This window comes from Giraffa tippelskirchi, chromosome 7 (genome assembly GCF_054371585.1).
Source record: "Giraffa tippelskirchi isolate mGirTip1 chromosome 7, T2T-mGirTip1v1.2.pri, whole genome shotgun sequence".
NCBI classification, from domain to species: Eukaryota; Metazoa; Chordata; class Mammalia; order Artiodactyla; family Giraffidae; genus Giraffa; species Giraffa tippelskirchi.
Genome location: NC_137281.1, coordinates 126,716,723 through 126,734,091, shown reverse-complemented (window position 1 = coordinate 126,734,091; position 17,369 = coordinate 126,716,723). Strand labels below are relative to the sequence as shown.

At 42.4% G+C, this 17,369-nt stretch overlaps 1 protein-coding gene across 8 annotated transcripts in view; it reads left to right on the top strand.

Moving 5' to 3' along the window:
- Window positions 1-7,047: 7,047 nt before the first annotated feature.
- DDHD1 (DDHD domain containing 1) overlaps window positions 7,048-17,369 on the top strand; it is a 70,601-nt gene continuing 60,279 nt past the window's right edge. For all 8 annotated transcript variants that reach the window (XR_014059989.1, XM_081511598.1, XM_081511596.1 and 5 more), the window contains exon 1: window positions 7,048-8,078. Coding sequence is in view for 7 of the 8 variants with exons in the window: in XM_081511598.1 (XP_081367724.1) it covers window positions 7,247-8,078 (832 nt within the window). In the remaining variant the exon portion in view is untranslated. The remainder of the gene's footprint in view (window positions 8,079-17,369) is intronic.

Sequence of the window (17,369 nt, the reverse complement as noted above, 5' to 3'; positions counted from 1 at the left end):
GAAGATCCCACATGCTACATGGCAACTAAGCCTATGTGCCATAGCTACTGAAGCCCAAATACCTAGAGTCCATGCTCCACAAAAGAATCCAAGAGAAACCTGTGCACAGTAGCTCTCACTCACTGCAACTAGAGAAAGCCCATGCACAGCAACAAAGAACCAGAGCGACCAACATTAAATAAATAAAAACATAAATAAATCCTTTTTTAAAAAAGAAAAGAAACCTAAGGGGATAGGGATATTTTAAATGTTGTGATACACCTTATATTAAATGACCTTTATAGTACTTTGCTCAAACAAACCTTGTCCACACCAGGACTCAGAGACTCCACAGAGACTAAGACAGAACTATGTTTGAGTGTCTCCTGCGGAGGTACAGGTCAGCAGTGGACTGCTGCAGGGGCAGGGGCTCTGGGTGCAGTAGATCTGGGTATGGCATAAGCCCTCATGGAGGAGGTTGCCATTAACCCCACCACAGAACCACCAGAACTTACACAGGACTGGGGAAACAGGCTCTTGGAAGACACAAACAAAATCTTGGGTGCACCAGGACCCAGGAGAAAGGAGCAGTGACTCCACAAGAGACGACCCAGACTTGCTCATGAGTGTCCAGGAGTCTCCAGCAGAGGCATGAGTCGGTGGTGGCCTGCTGCAGGGTTGGGGGCACTGAGAACACAGTCCCGCCCACCAACAGAAAACTGGACTAAAGATTTACTGAGCACGGCCCCACCCATCAGAACAAGACCCAGTTTCCCCCTCAGTCTCTCCGATCAGGAAGCTTCCATAAGTCTCTTATCCTTCTCCATCAGAGGGCAGACAGAATGAAAACCACAATCACAGAAAACTAACCAATCTGATCACATGGACCACAGCCCTATCTAACTCAGTGAAACCATTAAAGCCATGAAGCCATGCCATGTTGGGCCACCCAAGATGGACAGGTCATGGTGGGGAGTTCTAACAAAACGTGGTCCACTGGATAAGGGAATGGCAAACCACTTCATTATCCTTGCCTTGAGAACTCCATGAACAGTATGAAAGGAAAAAAAAATATGACACTGAAAGATGAACTCCCCAGGTCGGTAGGTGCCCAATATGCTACTGAAGATCAGTGGAGAAATAACTCCAGAAAAAATGAAGAGACGGAGCCAAAGCAGAAACAACACACTGGTGTGGATGTGACTGGTGATGGAAGGAAAGTCCGATGCTGTAAAGAACAATATTGCAAAGGATCCTGGAATGTTAGGTCCATGAATCAAGGCAAATTGGAAGTGGTCAAGCAGGAGATGGCAAGAGTGAACGTCAACATTTTAGAAATCAGCGAACTAAAATGGACTGGAATGGGTGAATTTAAGTCAGACAACCATTATAGCTACTACTGTGGGCAAGAATCCCTTTGAAGAAATGGAGTAGCCATCATAGTCAACAAGAGGCCAAAATTTAGTACTTGGATGCAATCTCAAAAACCACAGAATGATCTCTGTTCATTTCCAAGGCAAACCATTCAATATCAGAGTAATCCAAGTCTATGCCCCAACCAGCAATGCTGAAGAAGCTGAAGTTGAACAGTTCTAGGAAGACCTACAAGACCTTCTAGAACTAACACACAAGAAAGATGTCCTTTTCATTATAGGGGACTGGAATGCAAGAGTAGGAAGTCAAGAAATACCTGGAGTAACAGACAAATTTGGCTTTAGAGTACAGAATGAAGCAGGGCAAAGGCTAATAGAGTTTTGCCAGGAGAAGGCACTGGTCATAGCAAACACCCTCTTCCAACAACACAAGAGAAGACTCTACACATGGACATCACCAGATGGTCAATACCAAAATCAGATTGATTATACTCTTTGCAGCTAAAGATGGAGAAGCTCTATACAGTCAGCAAAAACAAGGCCAGGAGCTGACTGTGACTCAGATCATGAACTCCTTATTGCCAAATTCAGACTTGAAGAAAGTAGGGAAAACCACTAGACCATTCAGGTATAACCTAAATTAAATCCCTTACAATTACACAGTTATACAATTTGTAGAAGTGACAAATAGATCTGATAGAGTGGCTGAAGAACTATGGACAGAGGTTCATAACATTGTACAGGAGCCAGGGATCAACACCATCCCCAAGAAAAAGAAATGCATAAAGGCAAAATGGTTGTCTGAGGAGGGCTTACAAATAGCTGCGAAAAGAAGAGAAGTGAAAGGCAAAGGAGAAAAGGAAAGATATACCCATTTGAATGCAGAGTTCCAAAGAATAGCAAGGAGAGATCAGAAAGCCTTCCTCGGTGATCAACGCAAAGAAATAGAAAAAAGCAATAGAATGGGAAAGACTAGAGATCTCTTCAAGAAAATTAGAGATATCAAGGGAATATTTCATGGAAAGATGGGCTCAATAAAGGACAGAAATGGTATGGACCTAACAGAAGCAGAAGATATTAAGAAGAGGTGGCAAGAATACACAGAAGAACTATGCAAAAAAGATCTTCATGACCCAGATAAACCACAACAATGTGATCACTCACCTAGAACCAGACATCCTGAAATTTGAAGTCAAGTGGGCCTTAGGAAGCATCACTACGAACAAAGCTAGTGGAGGTAATGGAATTCCAGTTGAGCTATTTCAAATCTTAAAAGATGACATTGTGAAAGTGCTGCACTCAATATGCCAGAAACTTTGGAAAACTCAGCAGTGACCACAGTTCTGGAAAGGGTCAGTTTTCATTCCAATCCCTAAGAAAAGCAATGCCAAAGAATGCTCAAACTACTGCACAATTGCACTCATCTCACATGTTAGCAAAGTAATGCTCAAAATTCTCCAAGCCAGGCTTCAACAGTACATGAACCATGAACATCCAGATGTTCAATCTGGACTTAGAAAAGGCAGAGGAACCAGAGATCAAATTGCCAACATCCACTGGATCATCAAAAAAGCAGAGAGTTCCAGAAAAACATCTACTTCTGCTTTATTGACTATGCCAAAGCCTTTGACTCTGTGGATCATAAAAAACTGTGGAAAACTCTGAAAGTAATGAGAATACCAGACCACCTGACCTGTATGCAGGTAGGGAAGCAACAGTTAGAACTGGACATGGAACAACAGACTGGTCCCAAATAGGAAAAGGAGTATATATTGTCACCCTGCTTATTTAACTTATATGCAGAGTACATCAAGAGAAATGCTGGGCTGGATGAAGCACAAGCTGGAATCAAGATTGCCAGGAGAAATATCAATAACCTCAGATATGCAGATGACACCACTCTTATGGCAGAAAGCGAAGAGGAACTAAAGGGCCTCTTGATGAAAGTGAAAGAGGAGAGTCAAAAAGTTGGCTTAAAACTCAAAATCCAGAAAACTAAGATCAAGGCATCTGGTCTCATCACTTCATGGCAAATAGATGGGAAAACAATGGAAACAGTGACAGACTTAAATTTGGGGGGCTCCAAAATCACTGTGGATGGTGACTGCAGCCATGAAATTAAAAGACACTTGCTCCTTGGAAGAAAAGTTATGACTAACTTATACAGCATATTAAAAAGCAGAGACATTACTTTGCCAACAAAGGTCCATCTAGTCAAAACTATGGTTTTTCCAATAAGCAGGTATGGATGTGAGAGTTGGACTGTAAAGAAAGCTGCGTGCCGAAGAATTGATGCTTTTGTTCTCCAAAGAAGACATACAGATGGCTAACAAACACATGAAAAGATGCTCAACATCACTCATTATTAGAGAAATGCAAATCAAAACCACAATGAGGTATCATTTCACACCAGTCAGAATGGCTGCTATCCAAAAGTCTACAAGCAATAAATGCTGGAGAGGGTGTGGAGAAAAGGGAACCCTCTTACACTGTTGGTGGGAATGCAAACTAGTACAGCCACTATGGAGAACAGTGTGGAGATTCCTTAAAAAACTGGGAATAGAACTGCCATATGACCCAGCAATCCCACTGCTGGGCATATACACCGAGGAAACCAGAATTGAAAGAGACGCGTGTACCCCAATGTTCATCGCAGCACTGTTTACAATAGCCAGGACATGGAAGCAACCTAGATGTCCATCAGCAGATGAATGGATAAGGAAGCTGTGGTACATATACACAATGGAATATTACTCAGCCATTAAAAAAAATACATTTGAACCGGTTCTACTGAGATGGATGAAACTGGAGCCCATTATACAGAGTGAAGTAAGCCAGAAAGAAAAACAACAATACAGTATACTAATGCATATATATGGAATCTGAAAGATGGTAACGATAACCCTATATGCGGGACAGAATGAGAGACACAGATGCATGGAACAATTTTATGGACTCTGAGGGAGAAGGTGAGGGTGGGACGTTCTGGGAGAATGGCATTGAGACATGTGTATTGTCATATGTGAAACAGAGCACCATTCCATGTTCGATGCATGTGACAAGGGCTCGGGGCCGGGGCAGTGGGATGATCCAGAGGGATGGGAGGGGGAGGGAGGTGGATGGGGGGTTCGGGAAGGGGAACACATGTAAACCCATGGCTGATTCTTGTCAATGTATGGCAAAAACTATTACAATATTGTAAAGTAATTAGCCCCCAAGTAAAATAAATAAATTTATAAAAAAAAAAAAAAAAAAGAATTGATGCTTTTGAACTGTGGTGTTGGAGAGGACTCTTGAGAGTTCCTTGGACTACAAGGAGATCAAACCAATCCATCCTGAAGGAAATCAGTCCTGAATATTCATTGGAAGGACTGATGTTGAAGCTGAAACTCCAATACTTTGGCCACCTGATGTGAAGAAGTGATTCACTGGAAAAGACCCTGATGCTGGGAAAGACTGAAGGCAGGAGAATGGGAAAACAGAGGATGAAATGGTTGGATGGCATCACTGACTCAATCGACATGAGTTTGAGTAAGCTCTGGGGGTTGGTGATGGACAGGGAGTCCTGGCATGCTGCAGTCCAATGGGTCACAAACAGTCGGACACAACTGAGTGACTGAATTGAACTTAGAGTACTTTGCACAGGCTTCCCAGGTGGCACTAGCAGTAAAGAACCCACTTGCCAGTGCAGGAGATGTAACAGACTTGGATGCAATCCCTGGATCAGGAAGATCCACTGCAGGAGGGAATGGCAACCCACTCCAGTATTCTTGCCTGGAGAATCCCTTGGACAGAGGAGCTTGGCGGGCTGCAGTCCACTGTGTGGCAAAAAGTCAGACACAACTGAAGCGACTTAGCACACACACACACACACACACATAGTACTTTGCACCCTGTACTATACCATATATGTTTACTTGTATGTATCCCCCACTAGGCACTAAGATCCTTTAAGGAACTGATTCTCTCCCATTCTAGTTGAATTAGAATCTAGCACATCTAGATTCTGGTGCATAGGTGACATCAAAACACTGTAGAATTAATGCTATAACGGATAACAAATAGATCAAAGCTGAGACCTTATTTCAGATTCTGAAAATTGTCCATAGGAAAGACTGGGGAAGAAATTGACACACAGGGGTACTCAGAAAGCAACATAAACAGAAATAAGTGCTCTGATCTTACATGCTCTGAGTCAGGACTGCAATGTACAGCTGGTTTTTCATTGTGCAAGATTATCCAGCCAAGGGCACAAATTGGAGCAGATACCATACCTATGTTCTACTTACCAAGCCATGAACCCCAACAGTACTTTGTACCTGCCCATGGGAAACAATGCCGTTTTTAAAGAGAATTTAAATTATCTTTTAAATAATTAAAATGTCCTTTAAATAATGACAGGTTAGATCCCAAGAGCAAGAAAAAATTCTCTATTAGTCTGATTCCACCACAGATGTGGGGGGGGCGGGGGGGGGACTGAATATTGGGACTTCTCTGGCTATCCAGTAGTCAGGACTTCACCTTCCAATGCAGGGGGTGCAGGTTCAATTCCTGGTCAGGGAACTAAGATGCCACATGCCTCAAGGCCAAAAAAATAAAACATAAAATAGAAGCAATTAGTAACAAATTCAGTAAATGGTACACATCAAAAAATCTTAAAACAAAAACCTGAATATTGTCTGAACTTGAGAATACTGATGTTGGAGATTGTTTTTCTCTGGATTCTCAATATAGGGTAATTGGCTTTATAAACATTTTTTTGGTAGTATCAAAGAATCACACAGGGGAGCTTCAGCATTCAGCTTGTGCCAGAAAATGAGCCACAGAATCAGAGATGTATAGAGAACAGGAAGAAAACTTGAAGGCAGAATCACATTGCTATGAGATTTTTTTCAAGAGATCACCTAGTCCAATAATTACTTATTCTTACAGACGAGGAAACCAGAAAGATGAGGTTAAGTAACTAGCCGTGGCTAGTTATCAAAACTAATTCTAGAACCTGGTTTTCTGGTTTTCAATTTAGTAATCTATCATAACTGGCTGGACTTGGCATCATTATAATCAACATTGACTGTGCATCCACTGTAGGACAGATTGAGACATACAGACTCGGTCTCCAACAGGGGACTCACAACGAGACTGAGAAAACAGGAAATAAGTATTGAAAGACAAACAATAATACCAGACGGCATATGAAAGCAGATTTAGACCTGGGTTTGAGTGGGAGTGGAGACGCCACAGTAAGAATCAGTGGGCAAGGGGTGGAGTGTCCTCCCGTGGGCCGACAATTCTGAAGGGACCAGAGCCAGGTGGCTGAAAGGTCCACCCAGGGCTGCAGGCAGGCCTAAGGTCACAGAAGCAGTGTCAGGAGAATCCAATTTCCCGGGGCCCTCTCGAAGGGCCTTAAGCCTTTGGGCTCATGACCCAGATTGCAAGGATGAGTCCGGTAAAGCTTCTCCACACCTGGGCTCTGACCCTCAGAAGGGCGGGGGCCGAGGCAGCAGCACCGCAGGGAAATGGGAGCGGAGGCGAGGGGAATTGAAAAACCCTGAGCTGACTGGGATCCCGCGGCGGGAGGGGCAGCAGGCGCCCCGCCCGCGCTGCGAGGGTTGAGAAGGGGTTTCCGGGACGGCGCGCGCGGCCGGAGGGGCGGGGCCCCGGGGCAAGCACCGCCTACGTCGGGCTGCGTGACAATGGGGCGGGCGGCGGCACGCGGCTGCGGTGGCCGGGGGCCTCAGGAGGGGCGGAGCCGCTGCTGCTACCGTCGCAGCCCCCTTCGGGATTTGAAAGATTAAAAACTCCGGGTGAAGAGGGCGGCGGCGTTGAATGTGTGGCGGCGGCGCTGGGGGCCACGGCTCGGCGCCGAGCCGCCCGGCCGGCGGCGTCTCCACAGCATGAATTACTCGGGCCACGGGTCTCCGCGGAGCTCCGAGCGTAACGGCGGCCGGGGCGGCGACGGCGCCGCCTGGGAGCTGGGCTCGGACGCGGAACCGGCGTTCGGCGGCAGCGTCTGCCGCTTCGACCACCTGCCCGCCGGGGAACCTGGCGATGACGAGGTGCCCCTGGCTCTGCTGCGCGGGGAGCCCGGGCTGCACTTGGCGCCGGGCGCGGAGGACCACAACCATCACCTGGCCCTGGACCCCTGCCTCAGTGACGATAACTATGACTTCAGCTCGGCCGAGTCGGGCTCCTCGCTGCGCTATTACAGCGAGGGCGAGAGTGGAGGCGGCGGTAGCTGCTCGTCACTGCACCCGCCTCAGCAGCCGCCGCTGGTTCCGTCGAACTCAGGGGGCGGCGGGGCGGCTGGAGGGGGCCCCGGGGAGAGGAAGCGCACCCGGCCCGGCGGCGCGGCCGCCCGGCACAGATACGAGGTGGTGACGGAGCTGGGCCCGGAGGAGGTGCGCTGGTTCTACAAGGAGGACAAGAAGACCTGGAAGCCCTTCATCGGCTACGACTCCCTCCGCATCGAGCTCGCCTTCCGAACGCTGCTGCAGGCCACGGGGGCCCGAGCCCGGGCCCAAGACCCGGACGGCGACCATGTGTGCGGTCCGGCCTCCAGCTCCGTGGAGGACGAAGACGAGGACCGCGTCTGCGGCTTCTGCCAGCGCATTGCGGGGCACGGGCGCGAGATGGAGGAGCTGGTGAACATCGAGCGGGTGTGTGTGCGGGGCGGCCTCTACGAGGTGGATGTGACCCAAGGAGAATGCTACCCGGTGTACTGGAACCGTGAGTAGCCGGCCGGGGGAGGGAGCGGGACGGGCTGCCTCTGCAGGGGCCGACACGCACCCGGGTGGGTTTGGAACTTAACTACTGGGAGAGCGAGGCGCGTGAGGCCTGGCGATTGGTCCGAACAGGATGGAGACCGTGCAGGCTAGCGCCGACAGGTGAAGGATAAAGCGAGCAGATGGCAAAAGCCCAGCCGCCTGAGGTCAGGAGGAGAGGATACTGACGAGGTAGCGCCTCCTGGGTAAGCCAGGTGCTGCAGCCATCCCCTGGAGGTGATCCAGAAATGGATGGCCAACCCGAAAGGTTTAATTTCGTGATCCTACCGAGCTTTGTCCACCCAGGGATCTGATTCGGTCTCCTTTACCCTGAACTGCTTATGATTTAAATACCGGTTTGGCTTCTGGACTGGAAATGTTTGAGAGAATCTGAATAACGGTTCCGTTATGGATTTGAAAAAAGAAAATTAATCCCTGACGGGAAGGGAAGGGATAGAAGTTGTTCTCACCGGTGCGTTCAGGAGAAGTGGAAAAGCACTGCTCGAAGCAATTGTGATAAGTGGTCCACTCACTCTATGTGAAATACTCATATTTCTCTCTCAGGTCCTTGTTTACATATTTTTATTTTTATCTCTTAACCTTGACAAGTTCCAAGGCTTGGGCCTTGGTTTTCTCATCTGTAAAATAGGGATAATTATATCTGTGTCGTAGAGTTGTTACGGAAATTAAATCAGGTAATATGCTTAAGGGCCTGGGAACTGTGTTTGACACACATGTGAATAGTAAGTCCTTATTCCTTAGATAACAGTGCAGTTAGGTTTGTAACTAGATTAAGGAGGAAGGCGGTCAGGAATATCCGCCATTGCATGTAACAGATGTTTTATATGTAAAATAAATATTCTATGGTAACATAAGCTATTGGCACCCAGTAATTTGTAATATATAGCTGTAATTTTTATGAGCCCAGTGCCCTAGCTCAGATGTCTTCCTTTACTGTCACTAGCCTTAGGTCTTACATACACCTTATAACATTCTGCCTTGTATTAATTATATGTATTGATGACTTAGCTTCCTTTCTGTATGTTTAGCATCTAATGGGAAAAATCCATCATCTTTATCTTCATATTCTCATTGGGCCTAGTGCAGAAAATTTTTTAAAAACAGGTATTGAATTGCATATGTGGTTCTAATAATGTTAAAACATTCACATGTTAAGCATGAGTCACTAAGACAGCAATTACAACACGTATCAAATCACCAAGTAAAACAAACATAGCAGGAAATTCAGTTTCTTACTTCCCGTTAAGATGACATTGAAGGCATTTGTTACCACTTTCATAAAGCCAGATTCATCTAGGACCCACCATGTCACTCACTCCTTTTTGATAATAAGCTCACTAAGGACAAGATATGCTTGCATTCACTCATTCATTCATCTTTTTCCCTTTTACCAGTATTTGTGCATCACACAGTACTCTTGTGAAAGCAGTAGGAAAGGTGGAAGAAAGGACAGTCCTTTACCTTTGAGGAGCTTCCCACTAAATCTTTTCCTTCAAATGACCTAGACATCATGATAGATTTTTATCGTTTGAAGACAGAAGGACAAGAACTTATTGGAGTCAGAAAGTGGGATAAAATGCAGGGCATTCTTGGAGGGGGGCTGGAAACCAAGAGATGAATCGTGCCCTTTTAGGTCAACTGAAATATATTTACCAAGAATGCTGTGTGCTCTTGATTTATGATAAGATTGTTAATGCTTGCATAGTGCTTGACTGTCTACAAAGCAACTTTTCACATTCATTATTTCATAGTGATAGCAAATGAGTGCTAATGTTCTTTATATGAAGAAGCAGGGTTCAACGAAGTTAATGAACTTGTCCAAGGTCACCCACCTGGAAAGTGGTAATAACATATGCAGTGATACAGAAGCATAAAACCGCATGGCATTTTGAGGAAACTAGGGCTGTACATGCAGGGGTCAAAACACAGAGCCTAGCTTTGGAGTTTGACCACCACAGAGATAGAAGTGTTTGATCAGAGACAAGAGATTGTGAAGGAAGCCCCTGCTTTGTGAATGCTACTTTTAGGAGAGTAGCTAGAAAAGGAGGAGGGTGGGTATGCAGTGCTAGAGAATTTGGACTTTACCCTGTTGAGTATCAGGGAACCAAACACTTGAAGGCTGTCTATTACTTAAGTGACTAGTGACAACACAAAGGCTGAATTGGACAGGTAGAGAATATCATTAGAATGCTAGTGTCATAAATCGAGCAACAGTAAGGGCCTACAAAAATTAACCTGAAAGGAAAAGTGGTCTTAGTCCTCTCAAATCATCTTTCCTAAATCAGATCACCAGTAGACTAGTTATAGCTTATAAATTAATTTTTGTTTACTGGCATAACAGCAATACTTACTTTGACTCCATTTTTTGCATTTTCTAGATAGCTTTCTGCAAGATACAATCTAGTATGTGTCCCAAGGCTTCATACTAGTTATGATGAAAATGCAATAGTGCTTTTTGTCCATGATTTACTACTTGTCACAAAATCCCACGTAACTTCCTTCTAATTGGTTTTTCAGGTCTCGGTGTGTTATTATGTAAGTTTTCACACTGTCTCAGGAGAGTTCAATCCCAGTATGGTTTCTTCAGCCTTTTCAAATGGAAAAATTTATAAACTTTGCAGCTTTTGACCATTCTCTTATTTTACTTTTTAAACCTTTCTGGGGATTTTCTGACTACTGATAATGAAAAGTTTTTAAAAAGTCCAGTAAGTTCCTACATACCATGGTGATAGGATTCCAGTGACTTTTGCGACCTAATTGAGTCCATTTTATCTGGGTATTGAAGCCAATAAATTAGCTATGCTTAGTCTAAAAGAAAACTTAATTAATTTTTACTCTTCCTTTCTGATAGATAAAATTTGAACCAATTTGGAGTACATGAATTGGAAGGGGAGCAGAATTTTTGTCTACCATAGCTTAGAAGCCAATATTATTACACATGAAAAGAAGTATTAATTATAGGAAGCTTATTTTTGTTTTATTGAGTGTTTAGATGTTTTTCTGACTGCATGTGGACCTTTTAGATAAAAATTGATCATTGCTGAGTAATGGCTTAGCAAACTCCCTCATTCCCCATGTTTTAACTAAGCTCTTTGTAGCCTCTTTATAGGCTTGTTTTGAGAATTATTAGCATTATAACATGCTTAGCACAATGGTGGCGCAAGCACTAGGTGTTAACTATATCAGTGTGGATCTCAGAAAGCAATATACCTTACTTGTAGAAACTCACATGAAGGTTTGTAAGACTGGGTATTCAAATTGTTAAGTTTGTTTTCACTGATCTTTACCTCAGCACAGGTGAAAACTTTTTTTAATTTAAAAATCATTTATTGTTAATCAGCTAAAGTTTAAAGAAAAAAACAAAAAAAATCATTTATTGAATGCTAATCATCAGATTATCTGGAAAAAGAAAGATGTAAGTTGCTATGAACTTGGCATCCCAATTAAATTCTGATTATTTTTTAAATTTTATTGGAATATAATTGCCTTAGAGTGTTGTGTTAGTTTCTACTGCACAGCAAAGTGAGTCAGCTGTACATATATGTATATGTATATCCTATAAATGTTTGTCAGGAATAATAGCAAGAAAGTGGCCAAAGCATTTAGTAGTAGTTATGAGAAGGCATTTAGAACATCATAGAGATTTTTGATGAGTTAAGAATAGTTTTAAAGCAGTTCTGGTAGCAGTGATGTGTGCAGCATGCACTAGGGAATATATATTAATAATTTCCATTCACTGACTAACTAAAGTTGTTTTAATTGACCAAATGTTTATATTAACGTGTAATTTCCAGAAACAGTTATTAATTATAAGCCACAGCTTCCCTTACCCCACCCTCCCATCTTTTTGTGTACTTATAAGACCTACATGCATTATTATAATCCTAAACCATTTGCAGTTTCAAACACTTCAGAAATTCATCGGTCTTTATGATACATTGAAGAGAAAATATTATTATCCCAATAAAAAGGTAGAAAAATTAGGGCTCTTTCTGCAGGTACCCAAATTATATGGTGTTTATTAATTTGGCACAGCTGTAACCGTTTCTTAGGTCTTTTTTATTTAATAACCTTGATAAGTAATAATCCTTTATGAAGCACAGGGCATCAAGCTGTTAGAAGGTAATCTTTCTTGATCAGTTTCTGCCTCCAGTAAAGCAGAACTGTAGGGACTAGAGATGCCTGACCCTGAAAAACTGTCAGAGAATTGCATTATCTCCCACTCGCTCAGCCTGGAAAGCAGCCTTGGGTATCATTGGAATTCTATTTGTTCAGGTTTTTAGAATCCTGGCAGAAGTCTTCTGAGAGCTCCATTCCAGATTAAGCCTGCTTTAGACTATTTTTCAGTGACCTACTGAAGCAACACAAAGACAGGGAATGAATAGTGGGTGACTTGTACGGAGGGCAGGACTTGGCACTACCCAATGGAGGCATTCAGGACTTTTCTTTCCCTTTGCATTGTGCCATTAGTTTAAAAACTGGTATCAGTTATTGATCCACCTCACTTGTGTGCAGCTCAAATGTAATATTGCAGGTTGTGCAAGTCACTTTATATAAATGTTCAGAGTGATTAGTGTGTTTTTCTTTCTTCCATCTGTCATCACCCTCTTCTCTTCTTTCTTCCTTTACTATTTTGCCTTTAAAAAGACTTTTTGTACCCTTCTCCCAAATTGTATCTTCCCTAGTGGCTCAAACAGTAAAGACTCGGCCTGCGATGCTGGAGATGCAGGTTCAATCCCTGGGTCAGGAAGATCCCCTGGAGAAGGACATGGCAGCCCTCTCCAGTATTCTTGCCTGGAGAATCCCATGGGCAGAAGAGCCTGGCGGGCTACAATCCGTGGGGTCACAAGTCTCTTCCAAATTGTATTTCCTGGGTCTTTTATCCTCACATTACACCCTCTAATTTCTGCTTTGCTAAGATCTTTGATGTCTGAAACCCTAGGGCTGATTCTTTTCTGTAGGGAACAAGGAAAAGCTGGATATGCTGTGATGATCATGAAATCCTCTGAGAATTGGTCATTGGGTGAGAAGAGTAGGGGGATTAAAAGGAGAGAGGGAAATGTAGTATATGTTCACAGGAAGCCTAAGATGAAGATTATTGGCAGAAGAGATGTGGAGGGTAGGCAGTTCTAGAATCCCTGATTGTTGGGGAATCTGATCCAAGACCTTTATCTTTTCATGAGTCTGATGAAATTTAAACTGTGCACGTTATCAAGAAGAACTTCCAACACTGATGAAGGGTGTAGATACAGTGTCTTTTTTTTTTTTTTTTTGCTACAATATATTCCTAAAAGCTCAGTTAAAAAGTAAAACAAGGAAAAACATTTTTATAGCCACTGTGTATAACCTACAATTCTACTTTTTTGAGTTTGCTTTGGTAAAGGGAGATTGTGCTTAAAAAAAGATGTTGAATCACTGACAGAAGAGTGGATTAATGGGATGAAAAGCATAATGCAGATACTTTTTGATATCCCTGAATTAGGGGACAGGTGAAATTCAAAAGTAGTAGAAAGTAGAAATTGCCTGTGCCAGAGAACTAAGGGAAAATGGTAGAAATATTGATATAGGTATATAAAATTCTATATTATGTATTGCTTTCTAATTTTGCCATATTACCATACATAAGAATAAACTATACAATCATTAATATTTGTTCTAAGCTCTTGTTACATTTAACTATATCTAGGTAATCTTAATATTCATTACACTTGTATAGTCAAATAAACTCTCTTGACTGACTATTGGCGGCAAGGCCAGCCTTTGGAAATAATAATGTTATTAGTATTTCTGTACCCCAGGACCTCAGATATCTGGACTCTTTAAGAAATATAAATTCCATCTGAATAGATGGCTTTTCCAAATAGCCATCTATTGAGAGTTAAGCTTTTATTTGCGAAAGTATAATTTTAACTGTATGAATGGAAAACTCTAATATTACTCTTCCTTCTTTGGCTGTTTCTTAGAGAACCATCATTCTGAACATCAATGCAGATAGTCCTTGGGAAACATGATACAGGACAAAGAACTGGATGAACTATGCTAAAACATAAGATTCTAAATCACATGTCATAGAAGGAGCTGCAAAAATAACTTTAGGTGAAGTACAAGGAACAGAGTTGAAATTACTTCTGAGCCTTGATATACATAGATAAATGCAATCTTGCCTTGTATTTTACTACTTACTACAGATGATCAACTTTCAGTTAATATTTTAGACACAAGTACATTATTTTCTTCTTCTTCTATAGAATTGCTAATAGGCAGGCCCCAGATGTATCTCATTTCTACCTGATTCACCTAGGATAGATCATCAGGAAAGCTTGTATTTTAACAACCAACACATTTTAATGTTAAGTACCACCTGGTGGCTCAGATGGTTAAGAATCTGCCTGCAATGCGGGAGATCCCTGGTTTGCTCCCTATGTTGGGAAGATCCCCTGGAGAAGGGAATGGCAACCCACTCCAGTATTCTTGCCTGGAGAATCCCATGGACAGAGGAGCCTGCTGGGCTACAGTCCATGGGGTCGTAAAGAGTCGCAGCTAACACACACAAACCATTTATTCAACTGAACTCCAGGAGTTGGTGATGGACAGGGAGGCCTGGCGTGCTACAGTCCATGGGGTCGCAAAGAGTTAGACACGACTGACCGACTGAACTGTTCAACTTTACAGTTATACTAATTAAGACATAAGAAATATATTCTTTAAAACCCCTATGGCCTTGTTTCTTAAAAGAAATGAATAGTATTTAAGGTATAATTATATTGTCCTATGAAATGGGTCTAAACTTAGTGAGTCATAAATATTAACAGTAGCTTTTGCCTAAATTAAGTTAGTATTTTTAATGTAATTGTTACTTTCAGATGGGATCCCCAATGTGTTTTGAGGTATAGGTATTTCTTTCATAAGGTAGAATTTTTTATGATTGCTAGCGACTAATGAAATTTTGGAATTGTAACATTTGTAGCCAAGCTAAACGATGATTAGGACAGTGACTGTTTAGTTGACTTTGTCCTTCAGTATTCCTCTACAACATAGTTCCTGTCTAGTGAAGCAAGTGTTCAGGTATTAGAATGGAAGGCACCGTTTTGTTATCTAGTTCTTAATTTACTACGTTTCATTCTGTTTACCAATTAAACATTATTAGTTTCATACATAATGTTTTTACTCTGTCACCCATGTTTTGAGAAAGTTTGTTAACTTTAATATTGATTTTAATGTGAATTATCTCATATATGTACAAAAGTCTAGATTACATAACCAACAATCAGTATTCCCCCTTGCTTAGCTTATTAAACATTACAGATATAATCAAAATCTCCTCTGTGATGTCTCCCATCCCCTTTTCTTCATTCCAAAAATAATCCCTCTCCCAAATTTGTGGTTTATTCTCTATGAAACATCAGAAATAGCAGATGCAGGTAGCAGCCACCATCCCTAGGACTGAGATAGAGCACTCAAGGAAAAGGCCATTACCTCTCAGTGCTGAGATTCTGACCCAGGGAGTGCGGCTGCGGTCTCAGGTGCTGCCCCTCTGAGACTGCTGGAAATCACCAGTGCTGGGGGAAGGCTTCCTTTGGAACTCACCACAGGCTGCCTATAGGGATGTAGGAGAAGTAGTTCAAGGGGAAGTGCCTGGCAGGTGATATTCCACTGTGAAACTATCTGGAGAGTTGTGGTCCTGGGTGAAGCTGACCGTGGGAAGGTGCCACTGCTGTTAGCACCTGGGCGCTGCTAAAAAATAAAATTCACACACTGCAAGAATTCAAAAGGTGAGCACACTGGAACCAGAGAGAAACCCCTTCCTCTTCTGTTATAAAGGACAGTTTGGTAGAAGTAGTTCATCAATATGTTAGCCACATAATGGTTTAAGTGGGCCTCTGTGGGGTTGATCTGGGACCCTAGCTATCATTTACAGCATTAATTCTATGAAAAGTACATTCAGAGTGTATAGTACTGGATAGTAGGTTTACAACAAGCCTTACTAAATGACAACGTATTTTTCTTAATCTTCCACCTCTTCGTTTTCTAGCCTCGTCTCTCATATCTCCTTCACTTTTCTTTGTGTCTTCTACTTTTCTTATTTTTCTCATCCTTGCTTATCTCTTCTTCCACTGAATAGCAGCACTCTGCCATTCCTGTTTTCCCTTACTCTGTGACCTCCTTCCTCTTTAAGTTCTGTGTGGTCAAATTTTCCCTGGAAGTTTCTAGAGTTGTGAACTATAGGCATGCTTTGGACCCTAAGTGGGTAAAGCTGTAAGGACATAGCTAAGCTGGAGAAAAAGTGCCAAGACTTTCTCTCTGTGTGTATCATACATTGCAGAGTACAGTATGGGTTGAAATAGGTCTTGAAAATAGTCCTTTAGGAATCTTATAATTGTTCCCTCTGCCTTCTGGTATAAGTATAGCTTTTTAATACATAAAATGTTTATTGCCAGAATTCCTCTACCCACACATGAGAGCCACTCAGTCTTGCTTAATGAAGGAAGTGTTCATAGTGGAAAATGCACCTTGCAGTTGTTTTCTTGTCAAGGAAGACCCACATTTTTTCTTTTGATTCCAGTAAAGGCCCGCCTTTTATCATGATTTGCCTAAGAGTTATAATTACCTGGTTGTTTTCTTCCAGGCAAGTGGTCATGATAAGTACTAGTCTTTATATTAAGTTTAAATTGACTCTTGATGAGTGTTGTTATAAATGAAACATAACAACTTTGTTAATCTAGTTATAGCGTATTAATCCATTAGCCCTTTGAAAAATTTGTCTCTGGTCCCTGGCTATGTATCTAGGTCTTTCTATTCCATTAACTACAAAGTGAAGTGACATTTTAAGTATATACCTATGCAAGTCCCTATCAGCATGAGATTCTACTGCTTATGATTTTTAAAAGCCAGAATAACAGTGGCTTTAAACACAAAAGGGTCCGTTTCTCTAAAACAGAGTCTATACCTAAAAGAAGTATAGATATTTAGAGTTCGGAGCTGTGTGGCAGCTCCACTGTAATCGGGAATGGAGGTCCCTTCTGCTATTCAGCTTTTCGTTCGTTGTGACTTGATCTAAGAGAGTTTCAGGAGCTCAAGACATAGGAAGCAGAAAAGGTAAGAGGGGAAGGTCAAAGAGCTGTACCACCAGTAAACTCTGCTGTATCCTATCACCCAGATTCAATCACATGACCAAACCCGGTTGCCCAAGAAGACTAGAAATGGTCTTTTTATTGAGCATACTACTGCCCTGGAT